This window comes from Cervus elaphus, chromosome 1 (genome assembly GCF_910594005.1).
Source record: "Cervus elaphus chromosome 1, mCerEla1.1, whole genome shotgun sequence".
Classification (NCBI taxonomy): domain Eukaryota; kingdom Metazoa; phylum Chordata; class Mammalia; order Artiodactyla; family Cervidae; genus Cervus; species Cervus elaphus.
In genome coordinates, this window is record NC_057815.1 from 20,238,476 (window position 1) to 20,256,088 (window position 17,613).

The 17,613-nt window shown below is 38.5% G+C and overlaps 1 protein-coding gene across 3 annotated transcripts in view; it reads right to left on the reverse strand.

Moving 5' to 3' along the window:
- DYNC2H1 (dynein cytoplasmic 2 heavy chain 1) overlaps window positions 1-17,613 on the reverse strand; it is a 395,598-nt gene that overhangs the window by 90,584 nt on the left and 287,401 nt on the right. For all 3 annotated transcript variants that reach the window (XM_043892886.1, XM_043892813.1, XM_043892970.1), the window contains one exon: window positions 9,234-9,350. In XM_043892886.1, coding sequence (XP_043748821.1) covers window positions 9,234-9,350 — 117 coding nt within the window. The remainder of the gene's footprint in view (window positions 1-9,233; window positions 9,351-17,613) is intronic.

The following is a 17,613-nucleotide window of genomic DNA, read 5'->3' on the forward strand; positions in this document are numbered from 1 at the left end:
TTGAGAAAGAAGAATGGAACTGGAGGAATCAACCTGCCTGACTTCAGACTCTACTACAAAGCCACAGTCATCAAGACAGTATGGTACTGGCACAAAGACAGAAATATAGATCAATGGAACAGAATAGAAAGCCCAGAGATAAATCCACGAACCTATGGACACCTTATCTTTGACAAAGGAGGCAAGGATATACAATGGAAAAAAGACAACCTCTTTAACAAGTGGTGCTGGGAAAACTGGTCAACCACTTGTAAAAGAATGAAACTAGAACACTTTCTAACACCATACACAAAAATAAACTCAAAATGGATTAAAGATCTAAATGTAAGACCAGAAACTATAAAACTCCTAGAGGAGAACATAGGCAAAACACTCTCTGACATAAATCACAGCAAGATCCTCTATGACCCACCTCCCAGAATATTGGAAATAAAAGCAAAACTAAACAAATGGGACCTAATGAAACTTAAAAGCTTTTGCACTACAAAGGAAACTATAAGTAAGGTGAAGAGACAGCCCTCAGATTGGGAGAAAATAATAGCAAATGAAGAAACAAAGGATTAATCTCAAAAATATACAAGCAACTCCTGCAGCTCAATTCCAGAAAAATAAATGACCCAATCAAAAAATGGGCCAAAGAACTAAACAGACCTTTCTCCAAAGAAGACATACAGATGGCTAACAAACACATGAAAAGATGCTCAACATCACTCATTATTAGAGAAATGCAAATCAAAACCACAATGAGGTACCATTACACGCCAGTCAGGATGGCTGCTATCCAAAAGTCTACAAGCAATAAATGCTGGAGAGGGTGTGGAGAAAAGGGAACCCTCTTACACTGTTGGTGGGAATGCAAACTAGTACAGCCACTATGGAGAACAGTGTGGAGATTGCTTAAAAAACTGGAAATAGAACTGCCATATGACCCAGCAATCCCACTTCTGGGTATACACACTGAGGAAACCAGATCTGAAAGAGACACGTGCACCCCAATGTTCATCGCAGCACTGTTTATAATAGCCAGGACATGGAAGCAACCTAGATGCCCATCAGCAGATGAATGGATAAGAAAGCTATGGTACATATACACCATGGAATATTACTCAGCCGTTAAAAAGAATTCATTTGAATCAGTCCTAATGAGATGGATGAAACTGGAGCCCCTTATACAGAGTGAAGTAAGCCAGAAAGATAAAGAACATTACAGCATACTAACACATATATATGGAATTTAGAAAGATGGTAACGATAACCCTATATGCAAAACAGAAAAAGAGACACAGAAATACAGAACAGACTTTTGAACTTTGTGGGAGAATGTGAGGGTGGGATATTTCAAAAGAACAGCATGTATACTATCTATGGTGAAACAGATCACCAGCCCAGGTGGGATGCATGTGACAAGTGCTCGGGCCTGGTGCACTGGGAAGACCCAGGGGAATCGGGTGGAGAGGGAGATGGGAGGGGGGATCGGGATGGGGAATACGTGTAAATCTATGGCTGATTCATATCAATGTATGACAAAACCCACTGAAATGTTGTGAAGTAATTAGCCTCCAACTAATAAAATAAATAAATAAATAAATAAAAACAAAAAAGGAAGTGAGAAACATCTGAAAGAAAGGTGGGGTGGCTCTGAGTTACAGAAACGGGGGCACTATCTTCATTTCCATGTGGCAGTAATTCTACTTATGCCCTCCAGTAATCCTTCATTCCACTTCAGATAATTTCCTAATATCTCTCTGGGAAGAAACAAATTTCCTATCTCTAAGTCCAAATGGTTCAGGTAGAGTAGACTCTGGTGTATGACTTGTGTGCATACTAGGTCCCTTCAGTAGTGTCTGACACTTTGTGACCCAATCGACTATAGCTCACCAGGCTCCCCTGTCCACGGGATTCTCCAGGCAAGAATACTGGAGTGGGTCGCCGTGCCCTTCTCAAGGGGCTCTTCCCGACCCAGGGATTCCCAGGTGGTACTAGTGGTAATTAGTTAACTGCTAAGTCATATACTTAGACTTAGGGTTAGGGTTAGGGTTAGGGTTAGGGTCATATACTTAGAAGTTAACCAATCAGAGCACTCCATTCCTCACCATAGTCACTGGTTGAGAGATGGGCAGTTACCAAACAGAGATAACAAGACAGTAAGAATCTTGCCTGCATATTCTGATAAACAGATAACTCTTCCTTATCACTAAACTTGAACTGAAGAGATCATGAAGTAGAGAAGCAATGCAGTCATTTTTTGACAATAAAGAGAGAGGCTGTATAAAAAATGAAGCATACATACACATATATCATACCAGTTTCACGGCAGCATCAGCCCTTTTAGAATGTACATACCATGCATATTATAATGATCATATATACGTGTATATATGGGTGTGCTGTATATATATGTGTGTATATATATATGTGTGTGTACATATATGTGTGTATATATGTGTGTGTGCTGTACATATGTGTGTATACATATATGGGTGTATATATATGTGTGTGCTGTACATATGTGTGTATATAAATATGGGTGTATATATAATGCTTCCCTGGTGGCACTAGTGCTAAAGAAGTCACCTGCGATGCAGGAGATGTAAGAGATACAGGTTCAATCGCTGGGTTGGGAAGACTCCCTGGAGAAAAGGGCAGGGTGACCCACTCCAGTATCCATTCCTGGACAATCCCGTAGGCAAAGGAGCCTAGCAGGTTGCACAGTGTGGTCCACAGCATCACAAAGAGTCGGACATGACTGAAGCAACTCAGCACACCACACACACACACACACACACACACACGTGTGTGCACATATACGGTGGGACTTCTCTGGTGGCTCAGTAGTAAAGCATCCACCTGCCAATGGAGATTAAAGATGTGGGTTCAATCCCTGGGTTAGGAAGACCCTCTGGAGAAGAAAATGGCAGCCTACTCCAGGATTCTTCCCATGGACAGAGGAGCCTGGCGAGCTGCAGTCCATGGGACTGCACAGAGTTGGACATGGCTTAGTGACTAAGCAACAACAACAACTATATATACATATACGGGGGGTGGGAGGAGAAAGAGAGATGCTAGTGACGAGCAGAGCAAGTAAGGTCAATGCCAAAAGACACAAGAGGGAAGTACTTTGAGTTGCTACACTGAAGCTGATACTGTAAGCTATTATACCTTTCTAAAAGAAAAATGGAAATGAAGCTAGTGAGTGCTAGTAGAAAGAAGCTTTGGTATTAAATACAAATTACTAATTTTACAAGCCTGAGAGTTTCATAACTTTTACTTACAATACTGTGATATTAATAGACACCAAACACGGTGCCCCTCGGGAGACAAGAACAGGACTGACAGTCATCACTCAGCTGGACCTTTAGATCTCTCTATATCTTTTGGGTCTCTCATAGAAAGTCATTATTCATTTATAACTTGGGTATGTAAAACACAACGGCAATTAAAAAAAAAACTATGGATTAATATACAAATGGCATATTAATAAAACCACATTTATTTCTAGAGAAGAACTTTAATAGGCTATCTGCTCCATAACTCCCACTCCAGTATTCTTGCCTGGAGAATCCCCTGGACAAAGGAGCCAGGCGGGCTGCTCCCCATAGGGTCACACAGAATCAGACATGACTGAAGTGACTTAGCATGAGTGCATGCATTGGAGAAGGAAATGGCAGCCCACTCCAGTGTTCTTGCCTGGGGAATCCCAGGGATGGAGGGGCCTGGTGGGCTGCCGTCTACGGCGTCGCACAGAGTCAGACACGACTGAAGCCACTTAGCAGCAGCAGCAGCTCCATAACTTGGTTAGAGGAATGATTCTGCTGCTCTGTCAAACTACCAAGAAAAGAGGTAATTTCATAGCATAAACTCTTTCTGGGGTGGGAAGATCCCCTGGAGGAGGGCACAGCAACCCATTCCAGTATTCTTGCCTGGAGAATCCCCACGGACTGAGGAGCCTGGTGGGCTACAGTCGTCCATAGGGTCGCACAGAGTCGGACACAGCTGAGCAGCTGAACACACACCACACAGTAGAACAACAGAGTAATAACAAAATCTCAGTTTAAAAGATCTGCACAGATCATGATACTTAAACGGAAAAATGAATACATTCGAGAATACTACTATATGCCAGGCACATCATGAATTTCATATGAAACTTTTATTTTTTTTTAACAGTTTCAGCAATATAAAGAAAGGGAGTGAGAAGAGCAGATTATGAAGAATGTTAAGAAATGTCACAAATTTGAAAACTTATACCTGTTTAGAGGAAACAATAGAGTATATTTTATAAAATGGACCCACAATGAGTAGTTTATCTTTCACGTTATCCTAAACAATGATGTATTTTCATGACAGTGGAATGCTTTTTGGCATTCTTGTGTGTTCAACTAACTGTTAGAAACACAATAAATACAACAGCATAAATTGCTTCTGTGTGTGTATGCGTGTGCAAGTGTGTTGCTTAAAAGTTTGAGAAGTGACCAACTGTTCTAATATAGTGAGCAAACTGGTTCATAATTTTAAGACTAAAAGGAACAGTCAGCATTTCAAGTCAGTGCAGATATTCACTGAGGAAAAAAAAAAACTTTGAAGTCCAACACTGCATAATATTACTTAACAGAAAAAGAGAGTCTACAAAGCATAATCACTTAAGAGACACTTGTTAACTTACAATGTTTTCAAAATCAGAAGCAGACTTTCAGCTTCTGTTTTTAGCAGAGTTAAGATACTGCTGAAAACAACTAAATATGTCGAGTAAAATAGCAAAGCAACTTCTTAAGTACACTCAACTACAACTATGATCTGAGAAGAGATAAATAATTAAACAAGTGAGTGTTGGATTTTTAAACTTCATCTTTATTCATTTCATCTTGAATGTTAACACAAAGTATTCTGGATTAGGGAGAGATTATTTATCAGCTCACAGCAAATAATGTGCTGCTCCTCCACCTTTGCTCCAGTTCTTACCTTCAGGGTGACCAAATGTCAGCCAGATCAGTCATCCTATGCAAGCAGCACACACTCCGTGAGCAAGGTGTGCAAAGGATGGGCGAAGAGGTTATTCTCTTCTTATAAAGAGGAAGAAGGAAGCTGCTGTGTTCCCCTCCAAAGAGGATGTCCTAGGAAATCTTACCAACCCTGTAGTATGTAAATAAAAACCTCTCCAGGAGCCAAATGGTCTACTTGTTACTCAGTCACTCGGTCACGTCTGACTATGCTATACAATGGACTGCAGTACCACAGGCTTCCCTGTTTTCTGCTATCACCAGAGTTTGCTCAAACATGTCCATTAAGTTGATGATGGTATCTCATCCTTTGCTGCCCCATTCTCCTCTTGCCCTCAATCCTTCCCAGCATCAGGGCTTTTCTAATGAGTCAGTTCTTCACATCAGGTGGCCAAAGTATTGGAGTTTCAGGTTTAGCATCCGTCCTTCCAATGAATATTCAGGACTGATCTCCTTTAGGATGGACTGGTTGGATCTCCTTGCAGTCCAAGGGACTCTCAAGAGTCTTCTCCAACACCACAGTTCAAAAGCATCAATTCTTTGGCGCTCAGCTTTCTTTATAGTCCAACTCTCACATCCATACATGACCACTGGAAAAATCATAGCCTTGACTAGACGGACCTTTGTCAGCAAAGTGATGTCTCTTGTTTTTTAATACACTGTCTAGGTTGGTCACAGCTTTTCTTCCAAGGAGCAAGCGTCTTTTAATGTCATGGCTCCGTCACCATCTGCCTCAGTTATTTTGGAACCCAAGAAAATAAAGTTTGTCACTGTTTCTGTTTTTTCCCCATCTATTTGCCATGAAGTGATGGGACCAGATGCCATGATCTTAGTTTTCTGAATGTTGAGTTATAAGTGAGCTTTTTTCACTCTTCTCTTTCACTTTCATCAAGACGCTCTTTAGTTCCTCTTCACTTTATGCCATTAGGGTGGTATCATATGCATATCTGAGGTTATTGGTATTTCTCCCAACAATCTTGATCCCATCTTATGTTTCATCCAGCCCGGATTTTGCATGATGTACTCTGCATACAAGTGAAATAGGCAGGGTGACAATATACAGTCCTTTCCCAATGTTGAGCCCGTCCATTGTTCCATGTTTGGTTCTAATTGCTGCTTCTTGACCTGCATACAGTTTTCTCAGGAGGCAAGTAAGATGGTTTAGTATTCCCATCTCTTTAAGAATTTTCCACAATTGGTTGTGATCCACAGAGATGTTTCCAAGTTTGGGCTTTATCCTTCTGTCATGGAAATACCTATGAAGATAATGCTCTAGTCTTGCCAGTGTCCTGAGGTTTAGAAGGAATTTACAGCTGTCACCTATGTTCCTCTCAGAGAGATAATACAAGTTTTATTATCCTTTTTTAACACAACACTTAGCTAGATAAATAGTTACAAAGTTAATTTCCATAGTATATGAAGAGTCACGTAAGACTGGGTTTTTTATGAGAATACAAGACATCCAGAAAGGTTTTTCTTTCTCCAAACTAAGAATGAGAGAGTAGCAAACAAGCCACTGAAGTTCAAGGACACTAGTGAACCTGAGCTTTGGTATTCATATACATGGGCTTGGGAGACCAGGGAATATGTCCAATATCTGCTCAAGGTGGAGAGGTAAAAATGATACATCCAAAAAATGTGAAATCCCAAATGGTTACATCCTTGATAAAAGACTGAAATAGAAATAAGCTGCCTTCCACCCACCACCTGTGCCTCAGGGACCACAGGAAAACTGCCTATGTGGAGATCTGGTACTAACTGGAGTGGGGAGTTTATGTGTCCGAATCTCTTGTCAAAAAACAGCCACAATCAAAACTTTAATGTTAGTTTGCAAGCACTCCCTTGGAATTTCCAATAAATTTCAAAAAGATAATTTAATTTATATGGCTCCAAACTAGTGCTATCTCCAAGTATTTGAAAGGAGCATAATCCTTATCTTAACACAAACCAAACCCTAATCCTACACTCTAAATTGAAGAGGAGCCTGGAGGGCTACCGTCCATGGGGGTCACAAAGAGTCAGACACGACTGGGCGACACGACTTTCACTTTCACTACTTCCAAGTAAGAGAAAGCCTAGTCCTCAGTGCCAAATATTAACTTCCTTAGTTTAAAATATGATTTTTTATGGGAATTATTATGCAAATTATAAGTCCATACTACAGAAATATGAAGAGGGGAATGAGTAACAGCTGAGCAGGCTTCTGGAAGCTGCTGGGACTTTACCTGCCCATCCCTGGTTTAGCACAGCCAGGAGATTCCAGTAGAAGGAAACAGCATTTGGAAAGTCCTCATAGACAGAACCACTGAGGTCTGCCTCACTATGAAAAAGGCTTATGGGTAAGGTTGGATATGGAGCCATGTTGTGAAAAACAATTTTCTTTAGGAAAATTAACGTAATAATCTCAAATAGGGCTTCAAGGATGGACATATTATAAGGAGAGTCAAATTTGCTGTTTTCTGCAATAACATGTATGAGAAAGAATAAAAGCCTAAATTATGGCAATAGCTTCAGGAAGGAAATGGGAGAGATAAAAAAATAAAACATTATAACAGGATGAAGCACAAGATATTTGAAAGATTAATTTAACTACTATGAATATAATATAATAATAACTATCTTTTAATGAATCTGTATTTATCTTACAAATAAAAGTTAAAATGACATTTTAAAAGTTATGCTTGGTTCTGGACAAAATGGGCAACCTATCTCCCACTTCTGCATTCTGTCTTGGACAAAACAAGAGGACACTGAACCCAGAAGATGGCACAAAAAGAACAGAAAATGTCTGGGAGACAGAAAGTGTTTGGGTAACAGGCAAGAAAAGAATACGGTAACCTACAGCTGAGGGCCAGATGCCATGGCTAGGGTCAAGCTAGGAGAACTTTGGGTTGCAAACTTATCTTTTCATGTTTCCCTGGAAAGATTACTGCTCACCATCTTACCATTTCAGGGCTGAAAATAGCAGTATTAAGCACCCACCGATGACAGCACAGTACTTGATATTTCACAGCATACAGCCCAGCTATGTGAGGAATACATTGAAACAGGTATAGCTGGAAAGGCTGGCTTTTAGAATTCCAAGTTCTCAGAGTATCAAACAGAATAGATGCAAAACCAAACAAAATCCACATCTGTATTTAATGTGGTGAAATTTAGGGAGATCTGAGAGAAAATATACTAGCGGGCAAAAAACTAATGAGTTACAAAGAAATAAGAATCAGATTAACAGCAAATTTCCTCAATAAATTTGCATAAATTTGATTTTAATTAAAGGATAAGCAAAGATTGGTTTAAGAAAAAAAAAAGAAGGTTAAAGAATAATAACTTCAATATGAATTGATATGAAGAATGGAAATCAGGGCCATGACTTCATGGCCAGAAATCTGTGCAATGTGGTTACTTGTATGCCTCAGGCACGAGTGGAGAGCCTGGGTGTGGAATGTCAAGGGATGCAGTGTATCTTTCACTCTCTAATTCTTCCTCAAGCTAGTTTTATCAATCTGATGGTCAAAATAAAGTGGCAATTCCAGTTAGTTGAGGGCAATTATTTATTCAGACTCCCAACAATCACCAATTGTTGACACTAAGAATAACTTGAAAACTGTAAGATTTGAGGGTTTGAACTAGGTTCTGAAATAAGCCTAATTTGACTTCCCTTATTAGAGAAGGCTATTGATACATAAACATTTTATAGCATTATTAAACTATGAGTTGTAAAATTATATTTTTTTAATTTCAGAAAGTAAGCCCTTATTCAATTAGAATAGTAACCAATAATACTGTAATGGTTTTGCCTAGTGAGCAAGCAACTATCTATAATCTATAACTACTCTGCAATATAGAAATAAGTCAATTCCAGTCGATGAATTGCTTTTTCTTAGCACTTGAATTCCTTTGAAAAATTTCACCTTTAAGAGCAGTCATTGACTTTACACAAAGAGGCAAGAGAAGGCAAAGAGTGAGCAAAATATGTATCAGCCACGGAGGATGTCACCGTACATTATCAGGATAAGAAAAATTACACTGGTGACACTACTTCTTGGGCTGATCTACTTCTATTACTATTATTTCCTTCATCTTCTTCCAGAATACTGCATACATCAAGGGCACATCAATGCCAAAATTTACCAACATATTCATCAACATAGACAATTTGGAGATAAAACTGGAGAAAACAAAAAAAAGGATATGGGGAAAAAAGAAAAAACAGAGGAAGAATGTTCTACTACTAACCTGATTTAATTTCTTCCAGAGATTGAGGACAGGAGAAAGTTCATTAGACCAGATTTCTCTATCAAATTTGCAACCAGCTGTTACGGATCTGCCTAAGATTTTCAACTGTGAAATAACCTGAATGAAGAAAATAAAAAGCAATAAATGAACACGACCATTCAGTAGGATACAAAAACAGCCATATTTAGCTTATAAAGACTGTGTGTGTGTGTATATATATATTTATGTACATATTATAATGACTCTACACCTGAAAAGCTACTTCTTCAGTTAGATCCAGTCTTAATAACCTATTTGCTCACTTCTGAAATAAAAATATTTTTCAATTGGAATGATTTAAATCATATAACCTCAAAATGCTGATATAATTTTTTGGAAAGATGAAATGACAGAAAAGATAGTAAATAGTATGAAAGTGAAGTGAAAGTGTTAGTCGCTCAGTTGTGTCCTACTTTTCATGACCCCATGGACTCCTCTGTCCATGGAATTCTCCAGGCAACAATACCGCAGACGGTAGTCATTCCCTTCTCTAGGGGATCTTTCCAACCCAGGGATGGAACCAGGGTCTCCTGCATCGCAGGTATACTCTTCACCATCTGAGTCACCAGGGAAGCCCAGTAAATAGTATAGCAAACTATGAAATAGTAAAACAATTTTAAGTAACTGTTGGTACACATTACAATAAACCTAAGCTTTCAGGATTCTATGTTGATTTTAAGTTGCCATCTCAATGTTTATTCTATACATAAGACTCAAATGAAAGAAGTTATAGATCAATTAGTAAAAATCAAGCAAAATAAATTCTTCTTTCCTACTTAGGGCTTTCACTTCTGCAAAAAGTGTCTGATGGCTCAGACAGTGAAGAATCTGCCTGCAATGCAGGAGACCTGGGTTCGATCCCTGGGTAGGGAAGATTCCCTGGAGAAGGGAATGGCTACACACTCTAGTATTCTTGCCTGGAAAATTCCATGGACCAAGGAGCCTGGTGGGCTACAGTCCCTGGGGTTGCAGAGAGTCAGACTCGACTGAGCAACTTTCACTTCACTTCATTTCTGTAACTTTCAAGTTATCAGCTTCTCTGTCACCATTCTCTAGAGAAGAAAATGGCAGCCCACTCCAGCATTCCTGCCTGGAGAATACCATGGACAGACCACTGGGTCACAAAGAGTTGGACTCGACTGAGGGACTAACCCACACACACATCATCATTCTCATCAAAATCAATTCACTCACATTTTCTTTTCAACACAGTGTATAATGGCTTCCATTTCAATAATATCAGTAAGTATTCTTGATCATTTACTAAGAATGATCTAGGATATCACTGAGTATTCTATATATCATATTATAGATATTAGAGTAGATGTATAAAAATCAGTTAAGTATCTTTTGATGGGTCTTCCTAAATATTTCAACTGAATATTAAAACTGTGCTAGCTCATTGCTTATCTGACAGAAACAAATCCCCAAATCCAAACAATATGTTTTCCTAAGCTAATATTTTATACATCAACATTTGCCAGTTATCAACTATCTTTTCTGTTTTACTTTTTGAGAGATATAAGCTGTTTTTCCTTTTTAATAAATTGGGCTACATTTGATATTTTGGGGGTTCTTATACTATTGAAGTTCACAATAAAATAAGGACCATAAATCTTTCAAAATAAATGCACAAATTAACTGATAAACATACAGAATCGCTGTTAAACTCAAGTTCCTTCTAGAGTTTTTGATTGATTCTCTAATCTAGAAAAAACTGTGGTGATTCATTGTTTCATTTTCTTTGTTTTTCTGATAAATTATTTTCATTTGCTCCAGCTGAACCCTACAACAGCATCCAATTCATCAGCTCTACTAAACCAAAAAACATCACCAGTTGGTAGTCAGAAGAAGTGCTATTTTGACTCTGGTAACAATTGCTATCACTTATTTGTGTTTAAAATTTGTCAAACACGACAGAAAACAAAGTAAGAATGCAAAGAGATGTCTAAAGGAAAAAAGGTTCAAATATTTTTCTACACATGATGTTTTTTACAGTTGATGTTAAAAACTATTTTAAAATAAAATGCTTACCAGCCCAAAAAGGTTTTCTTCCCAGAAAAATAACATATGAGCACTGCTTTTCATAATAACATGATTATAATACAATCTTTAATGAATAGTAATAAAAAGGGAGTTCAAATGCATAATAAAAATATTGTATAATACAGATGGGGCTATAACTTCTAACAATGGACCATCTTTTTTTTTTCCCATTTATTTTTATTAGTTGGAGGCTAATTACTTTACAATACTGTAGTGGTTTTTGCCATACACTGACATGAATCAGCCATGGATTTACATGTATTCCCCATCCCGATCCCCCTTCCCACCTCCCTCTCTCCACCCAATCCCTCTGGGTCTTCCCAGTGCACCAGCCCCGAGCACTTGTCTCATGCATCCAACCTGGGCTGGTGATCTGTTTCACCCTTGATAATATACATGTTTCGATGCTGTTTTCTCTAAACATCCCACCCTCGCCTTCTCCCACAGAGTCCAAAAGTCTGTTCTGTACATCTGTGTCTCTTTTTCTGTTTTGCATATAGGGTTATTATTACCATCCTTCTAAATTCCACATATATGCATTAGTATACTGTATTGGGGGACATCACTCATTATCAGAGAAATGCAAATCAAAACCACAATGAGGTACCATTACACGCCAGTCAGGATGGCTGCTATCCAAAAGTCTACAAGCAATAAATGCTGGAGAGGGTGTGGAGAGAAGGGAACCCTCTTACACTGTTGGTGGGAATGCAAACTAGTACAGACGCTATGGAGAACAGTGTGGAGATTTCTTAAAAAACTGGAAATAGAACTGCCATATGACCCTGCAATCCCACTTCTGAGCATACACACCAAGGAAACCAGATCTGAAAGAGACACATGCACCCCAATGTTCATTGCAGCACTGTTTATAATAGCCAGGACATGGAAGCAACCTAGATGCCCATCAGCAGATGAATGGATAAGGAAGCTGTGGTACATATACACAATGGAATATTACTCAGCCATTAAAAAGAATTCGTTTGAATCAGTTCTAATGAGGTGGATGAAACTGGAGCCCATTATACAGAGTGAAGTAAGCCAGAAAGATAAAGACCAATACAGTATACTAACGCATCTTTTGTTTTTATAAAATCTGACACATTTATCTTTTTACAAAGAACAGATGATAAAATATCTTTCCATTACTCATGTTTTAAACCAATTAAAAATACTTTTTTCAATGACAGTCCTTTAAAAGGGTGTCAAAGGGGATGAAATTTCCCACGAAAAGCACATCACTTCTTCCATGTGCTAAGTGCACAGTTCGCACCATGCCCCTGGCACGCCCCGCGGCAGCGTCAACGCTGTGGGGGCCGGAGGGAGGCGCGGCCACTGCTCTCCATCCGCGATCACTTCAAACCAAGAGAGACGTCTCCGGAACGCCTAGGTTTCTCCTGAGCAGCTGTGTCTTTGCTGCAGCATGCTAAATCTTACAATTTTATTTTTCCTTTCTTTTGGATGTTGTAAAGCACACAGAAGAATTTCTAATCTAACAACACCTTTATAGAACCTGAGAGCATGAGTTGTTGTTTGTCTTCTTTTGGCATAAACTGTTTCCCTAGTTTTCCTTTCCTAATTCTCTCTTTGATTTCCTCAACTATTGATTTTACACAAATAGATTATTTTTATTTCTGTAAGTCACCTCCAGTAAAGTCCTTCTTGGAATGAGAAAGAATATAGACTTTACAAATGAATGCTTATTCTCAAATTACAGGTGAGAAAATGGATTGTCAAAGAAATTAAGCAAGTTACATGTTTGTCTTGGGGTATATGGCAGCAGATTAAACACCTGGAGAAAATTTTATAACAGTGCAATTTAAAATTATGCATAAATAACAATATTAGCAACAAAAAAAACTTTAAAAATTTATCACTGAAGTGCAAGGAAAATTAAGTTTGGAAAGTGTTAAATGGTAGAGCCAAAGAGGCGGAGCAGAGCTAGAGGCCTAGGTGGGCTCTGAAGCCAGCATTTGCCCTGGGGTATCTGCCTAAGGGGCCTACAGCTTGGTTGGTTGATTTGTTTACTTTTTATTGTGAACTATTTTTAGATTTATATAAAAGTGGCAAAAATAGTACAGAAGATTCCAATTATACACTTAACCCCTAACTATAGTAACATCTTACATAATCACAGTATAATTAACAAAACAAGGAAATTAACACTGTACAATACTATTAACTAATCTACTACAAACCATGTTCGAATTTTACCAGTTTTCCCACAGATTTCCTATTATTCTCTCAGGAAAATAACACAGTGCATTTAGCTGTTATTTATCATAGTCTCACCCAAAACTGTGACAGTCATTCTTTTTCCTTCTGACCTTGACACTTAAGAAAAACATTGGTCAATTACTTTGTAAAATGTCCCTCATTGAGTTCATAAGGTTCAAATTTTCAAAGAGAGAAAACAGAAGTCCAGAACTGTCAATAAAAGTACCCAACAGGCTAGTCAGAAAACAAACTGCCTTGCAGAGGAAAAGAGCAGGGACACTTGCTGTTTGTTACCTTGGCTTTTGGGTGATAATGTGATCTGTCTAAATACAGTGATCAAAATTCAAACTACACTCCACACACTGCAATCAAGAAAATTCCACAAATCAAAACTGATAGAACTACAGTGAATGAGATTCATAGAGGAAAATTAAAGCAGAAACCACTTATGTTCAAACAGAAGCAATGCTGAAAACCAAGTCAAACATAACAACTTATAAAGTTTAGAATGTAGATGGAAGAAAAGAGTAAGAGCAAAAATTAATACATAGGAAACAGATATAATAGAGATCAGATTTTTAAAAAGTAACTAAAGACAATAAAATTATGAGACTTCTAACTAGACTGAATAATATATAGCTACAAGATAAAATAAGAGAAGGCAAGAATGTATTTAAACTTCAAATTTTACAAGGACTATAATTAGACATGCTGTGTAGGGTAACCCAACATGGATGGGTCATGGTGGAGAGTTCTGACAAAACGTGGTCCACTGGAGAAGGGAATGGCAAACCACTTCAGTATTCTTGCCTTGAGAACCCTATGAACAGCATGAAAAGGAAAAAAGATATGATACAAAGATGAACTCCCCAGGTGGGTAGGTGCCCAATATGCTACTGGGAAAGACTGGAGAAGTAACTACAAAAAGAATGAAGAGATGGAGCCAAAGTGATAACAATGCCCAGCTGTGGATGTGACTGGTATGGAAGTTAAGTCCGATGCAGTAAAGAATGGTATTGCATAGGGACCTGGAATGTTAGGTCCATGAAGCAAGGTAAATTGGAAGTAGTCAAACAGGAGATGGCAAGAGTGAACACTGACATTTTAGGAATCAGTGAACTACAACGGACAGGAAGGGATATTTTAATTCAGATGACCATTATATCTATTACTGTGGGAAAAATCCCTTAGAAGAAATGGAGCAGCCCTCATAGTCAACAAAAGAGTCCAAAATACAGTACCTGGGTTCAATGTCAAAAACAACAGAATGGTCTTTGTTCGTTTCCAAGGCAAACCATTTAAAATCACAGTAATCCAAGTCTATACCCCAACCAGTAATGAAGCTGAACGAAAAAGTTGAAGTTGAACAGTTCTATGAAGACGTACAAGACCTTCTAGAACTAAGCCTAAAAAAAGATGTCCTTTTCATTATAGGGGACTAGAATGCAAAAGAAAGAAGTCAAGAGATACCTGGAGTAACAGACAAGTTTGGCCTTGAGTACAGAATGAAGCAGGGCAAAGAGTAACAGAGCTTTCCAAGAGAACGCACTGGTCATAGCAAACACCATTTTCCAAAAATACAAGAGATGACTCTATACATGGACATCACCAGACGGTCAATACCGAAATCAGACTGACTATATTCTTTGCATCCAAAGATGGAGAAGCTCTATACAGTCAACAAAAACAAGACCAGGAGCTGACTGTGGCTCAAATCATGAACTGCTTATTGCCAAATTCAGACTTAAATTGAAGAAAGTAGGGAAAATCACTAGACCATTCAGGGTGACCAATATCTAATCCTTGATTATAAGTGGAAGTGATAAACAGATTCAAGGGATGAGATCTGCTACACAAAGTGCCTGAAGAACTATGGACTGAGAGGTTTGTGACATTGTACAGGAGGCGGTGATCAAAACCATCCCCCAAAAAAAGAAATGCAAAAAGGCAGGCAAAATGGCTGACTGAGGAGGCCTTATAGAAAGCTGAGAAAAGAAGAGAAGCTAAAGGCAAAGGAGAAAAAGAAAGATATACCCATTTGAGTGCAGAGTTCTAAAGAACAGCAGGGAGAGATAAGAAAGCCTTCCTCAGTGATCAATGCAAAGAAAGAGAGGAAAACAATAGAATGGGAAAGACTAGATATCTCTTCAAGAAAATTAGAGATACCAAAGGAACATTTCATGCAAAGATGGGCACAATAAATGACAGAAATGGTAGGGATCTAGCAGAAGCAGAAGATATTAAGAAAAGGTGGCAAAAATACACAGAAGAACTGTATGAAAAAGATATTCACAACAACGATGCTGTGATCACTTACCTAGAGCCAGACATCCTGGAATGTGAAGTCAAGTGGGCCTTAGGAAGCATCAGTATGAACAAAGCTAGTGGAAGTGATGGAATTCCAATTGAGATATTTCAAATCCTGAAAGATGATGCTGTGAAAGTGCTGCACTCAATATACCAGCAAATTTGGAAAACTCAGCAGTGGTCACAGGACTGGAAAAGGTCAGTTTTCATTCCAATCCCAAAGAAAGGCAATGCCAAAGAATGCACAAACTACTGCCCAATTGCACTCATCTCACACGCTAGAAAAGTAGTGCTCAAAATTCTCCAAGCCAGGCTTCAACAGTATGTGAACCGTGGACTTCCATATGTTCAAGCCAGATTTCAAAAACCAGAGATCAAATTGCCAAAATCCACTGGATCATAGAAAAAGAAAGAGAGTCCCAGAAAAACATCTATTTCTGTTTTATTGACTATGCCAAAGCCTTTGACTGTGTGGATCACAATAAACTGTGGAAATTCTTAATGAGACGGGATACCAGACCACCTTAACCTGCATCCTGAGAAATCTGTATGCAGGTTAAGAAGCAAGTTAGAACTGGACATGGAACAACAGACTGGTTTCAAATTGGCAAAGGAGTACATCAAGCCTGTATATTGTCACCCTGCTTATTTAACTTACATGCAGAGTACATATTGCGAAATGCCAGGCTGGATGAAACACAAGTTAGGATCAAGATTGCCAGGAGAAATATCAACAACCTCAGTTACTCAGATGACATCACCCTTTTGGCAGAAAGCAAAGAAGAATTAAGAGTCTCTTGGTGAAAGTGAAAGAGAAGAGTGAAAGAGTTGGCTTAAAATTCAACATTCAAATGACTAAGATCACGGCATCCGGTCCCATCACTTCATGGCAAATAGACAGGGAAACAATGGAAACAGCAAGAGACTTTATTTTGGGGGGCTCCAAAACCACTGCAGATGATGAAATTAAAAGACATTTGCTCCTTGGAAGAAAAGCTATGACCAACCTAGAAAGCATATTCAAAAGTAGATACATTACTTTGTCAACAAAGGTCTGTCTAGTCAACACTATGGTTTTTCTAGTAGTCACGTATGGATGTGAGAGTTGGACTATAAAGAAGGCTGAGTGCTGAAGAATTGATGCTTTTGAACTGTGGTGTTGGAGAAGACTCTTGAGAGTCCCTTGGACTGCAAGGAGATCCAACCAGTCCATCTTAAAGGAGATCAGTCCTGGGTGTTCATTGGAAGGAATGACGTTGAAGCTGAAACTCCAATACTTTGGTTCCCTGATGGGAAGATTTGAGTCCCTGGAAAAGATCCTGATGTGGGGAAACATTGAAGTCGGGAAGAGAAAGGAACGACACAGGATGAGATGGTTGGATGGCATCACCGACTCGATAGATAAGAGTTTGAGCAAGCTCTGGGATTTGGTGATGAACAGGGAAGCCTGGCGTGCTGCAGTCCATGGGGTCGCAAAGTGTCTGACATGAATGAGCAACTGAACTGAACTGATCTGCACAAAAATATCTAGTAATCCCAAAACATGCTAAAAGCAATTAAATGTATATATAACGGAAAGAAAAATAGCTAAATCATCTTTTCCTCCAACAACAATTTACAGAAAAAGAATTTATAATGCATTCCATATAATGTATAATATTTTATAGGCATATGTTATTATTTTTCTATTTGTATTTGAAATAAATATAAATGCATTAAATAATATTATTTTTTTAATTTCAGCTCAAGTATTATTAATATTTCCTTTTTC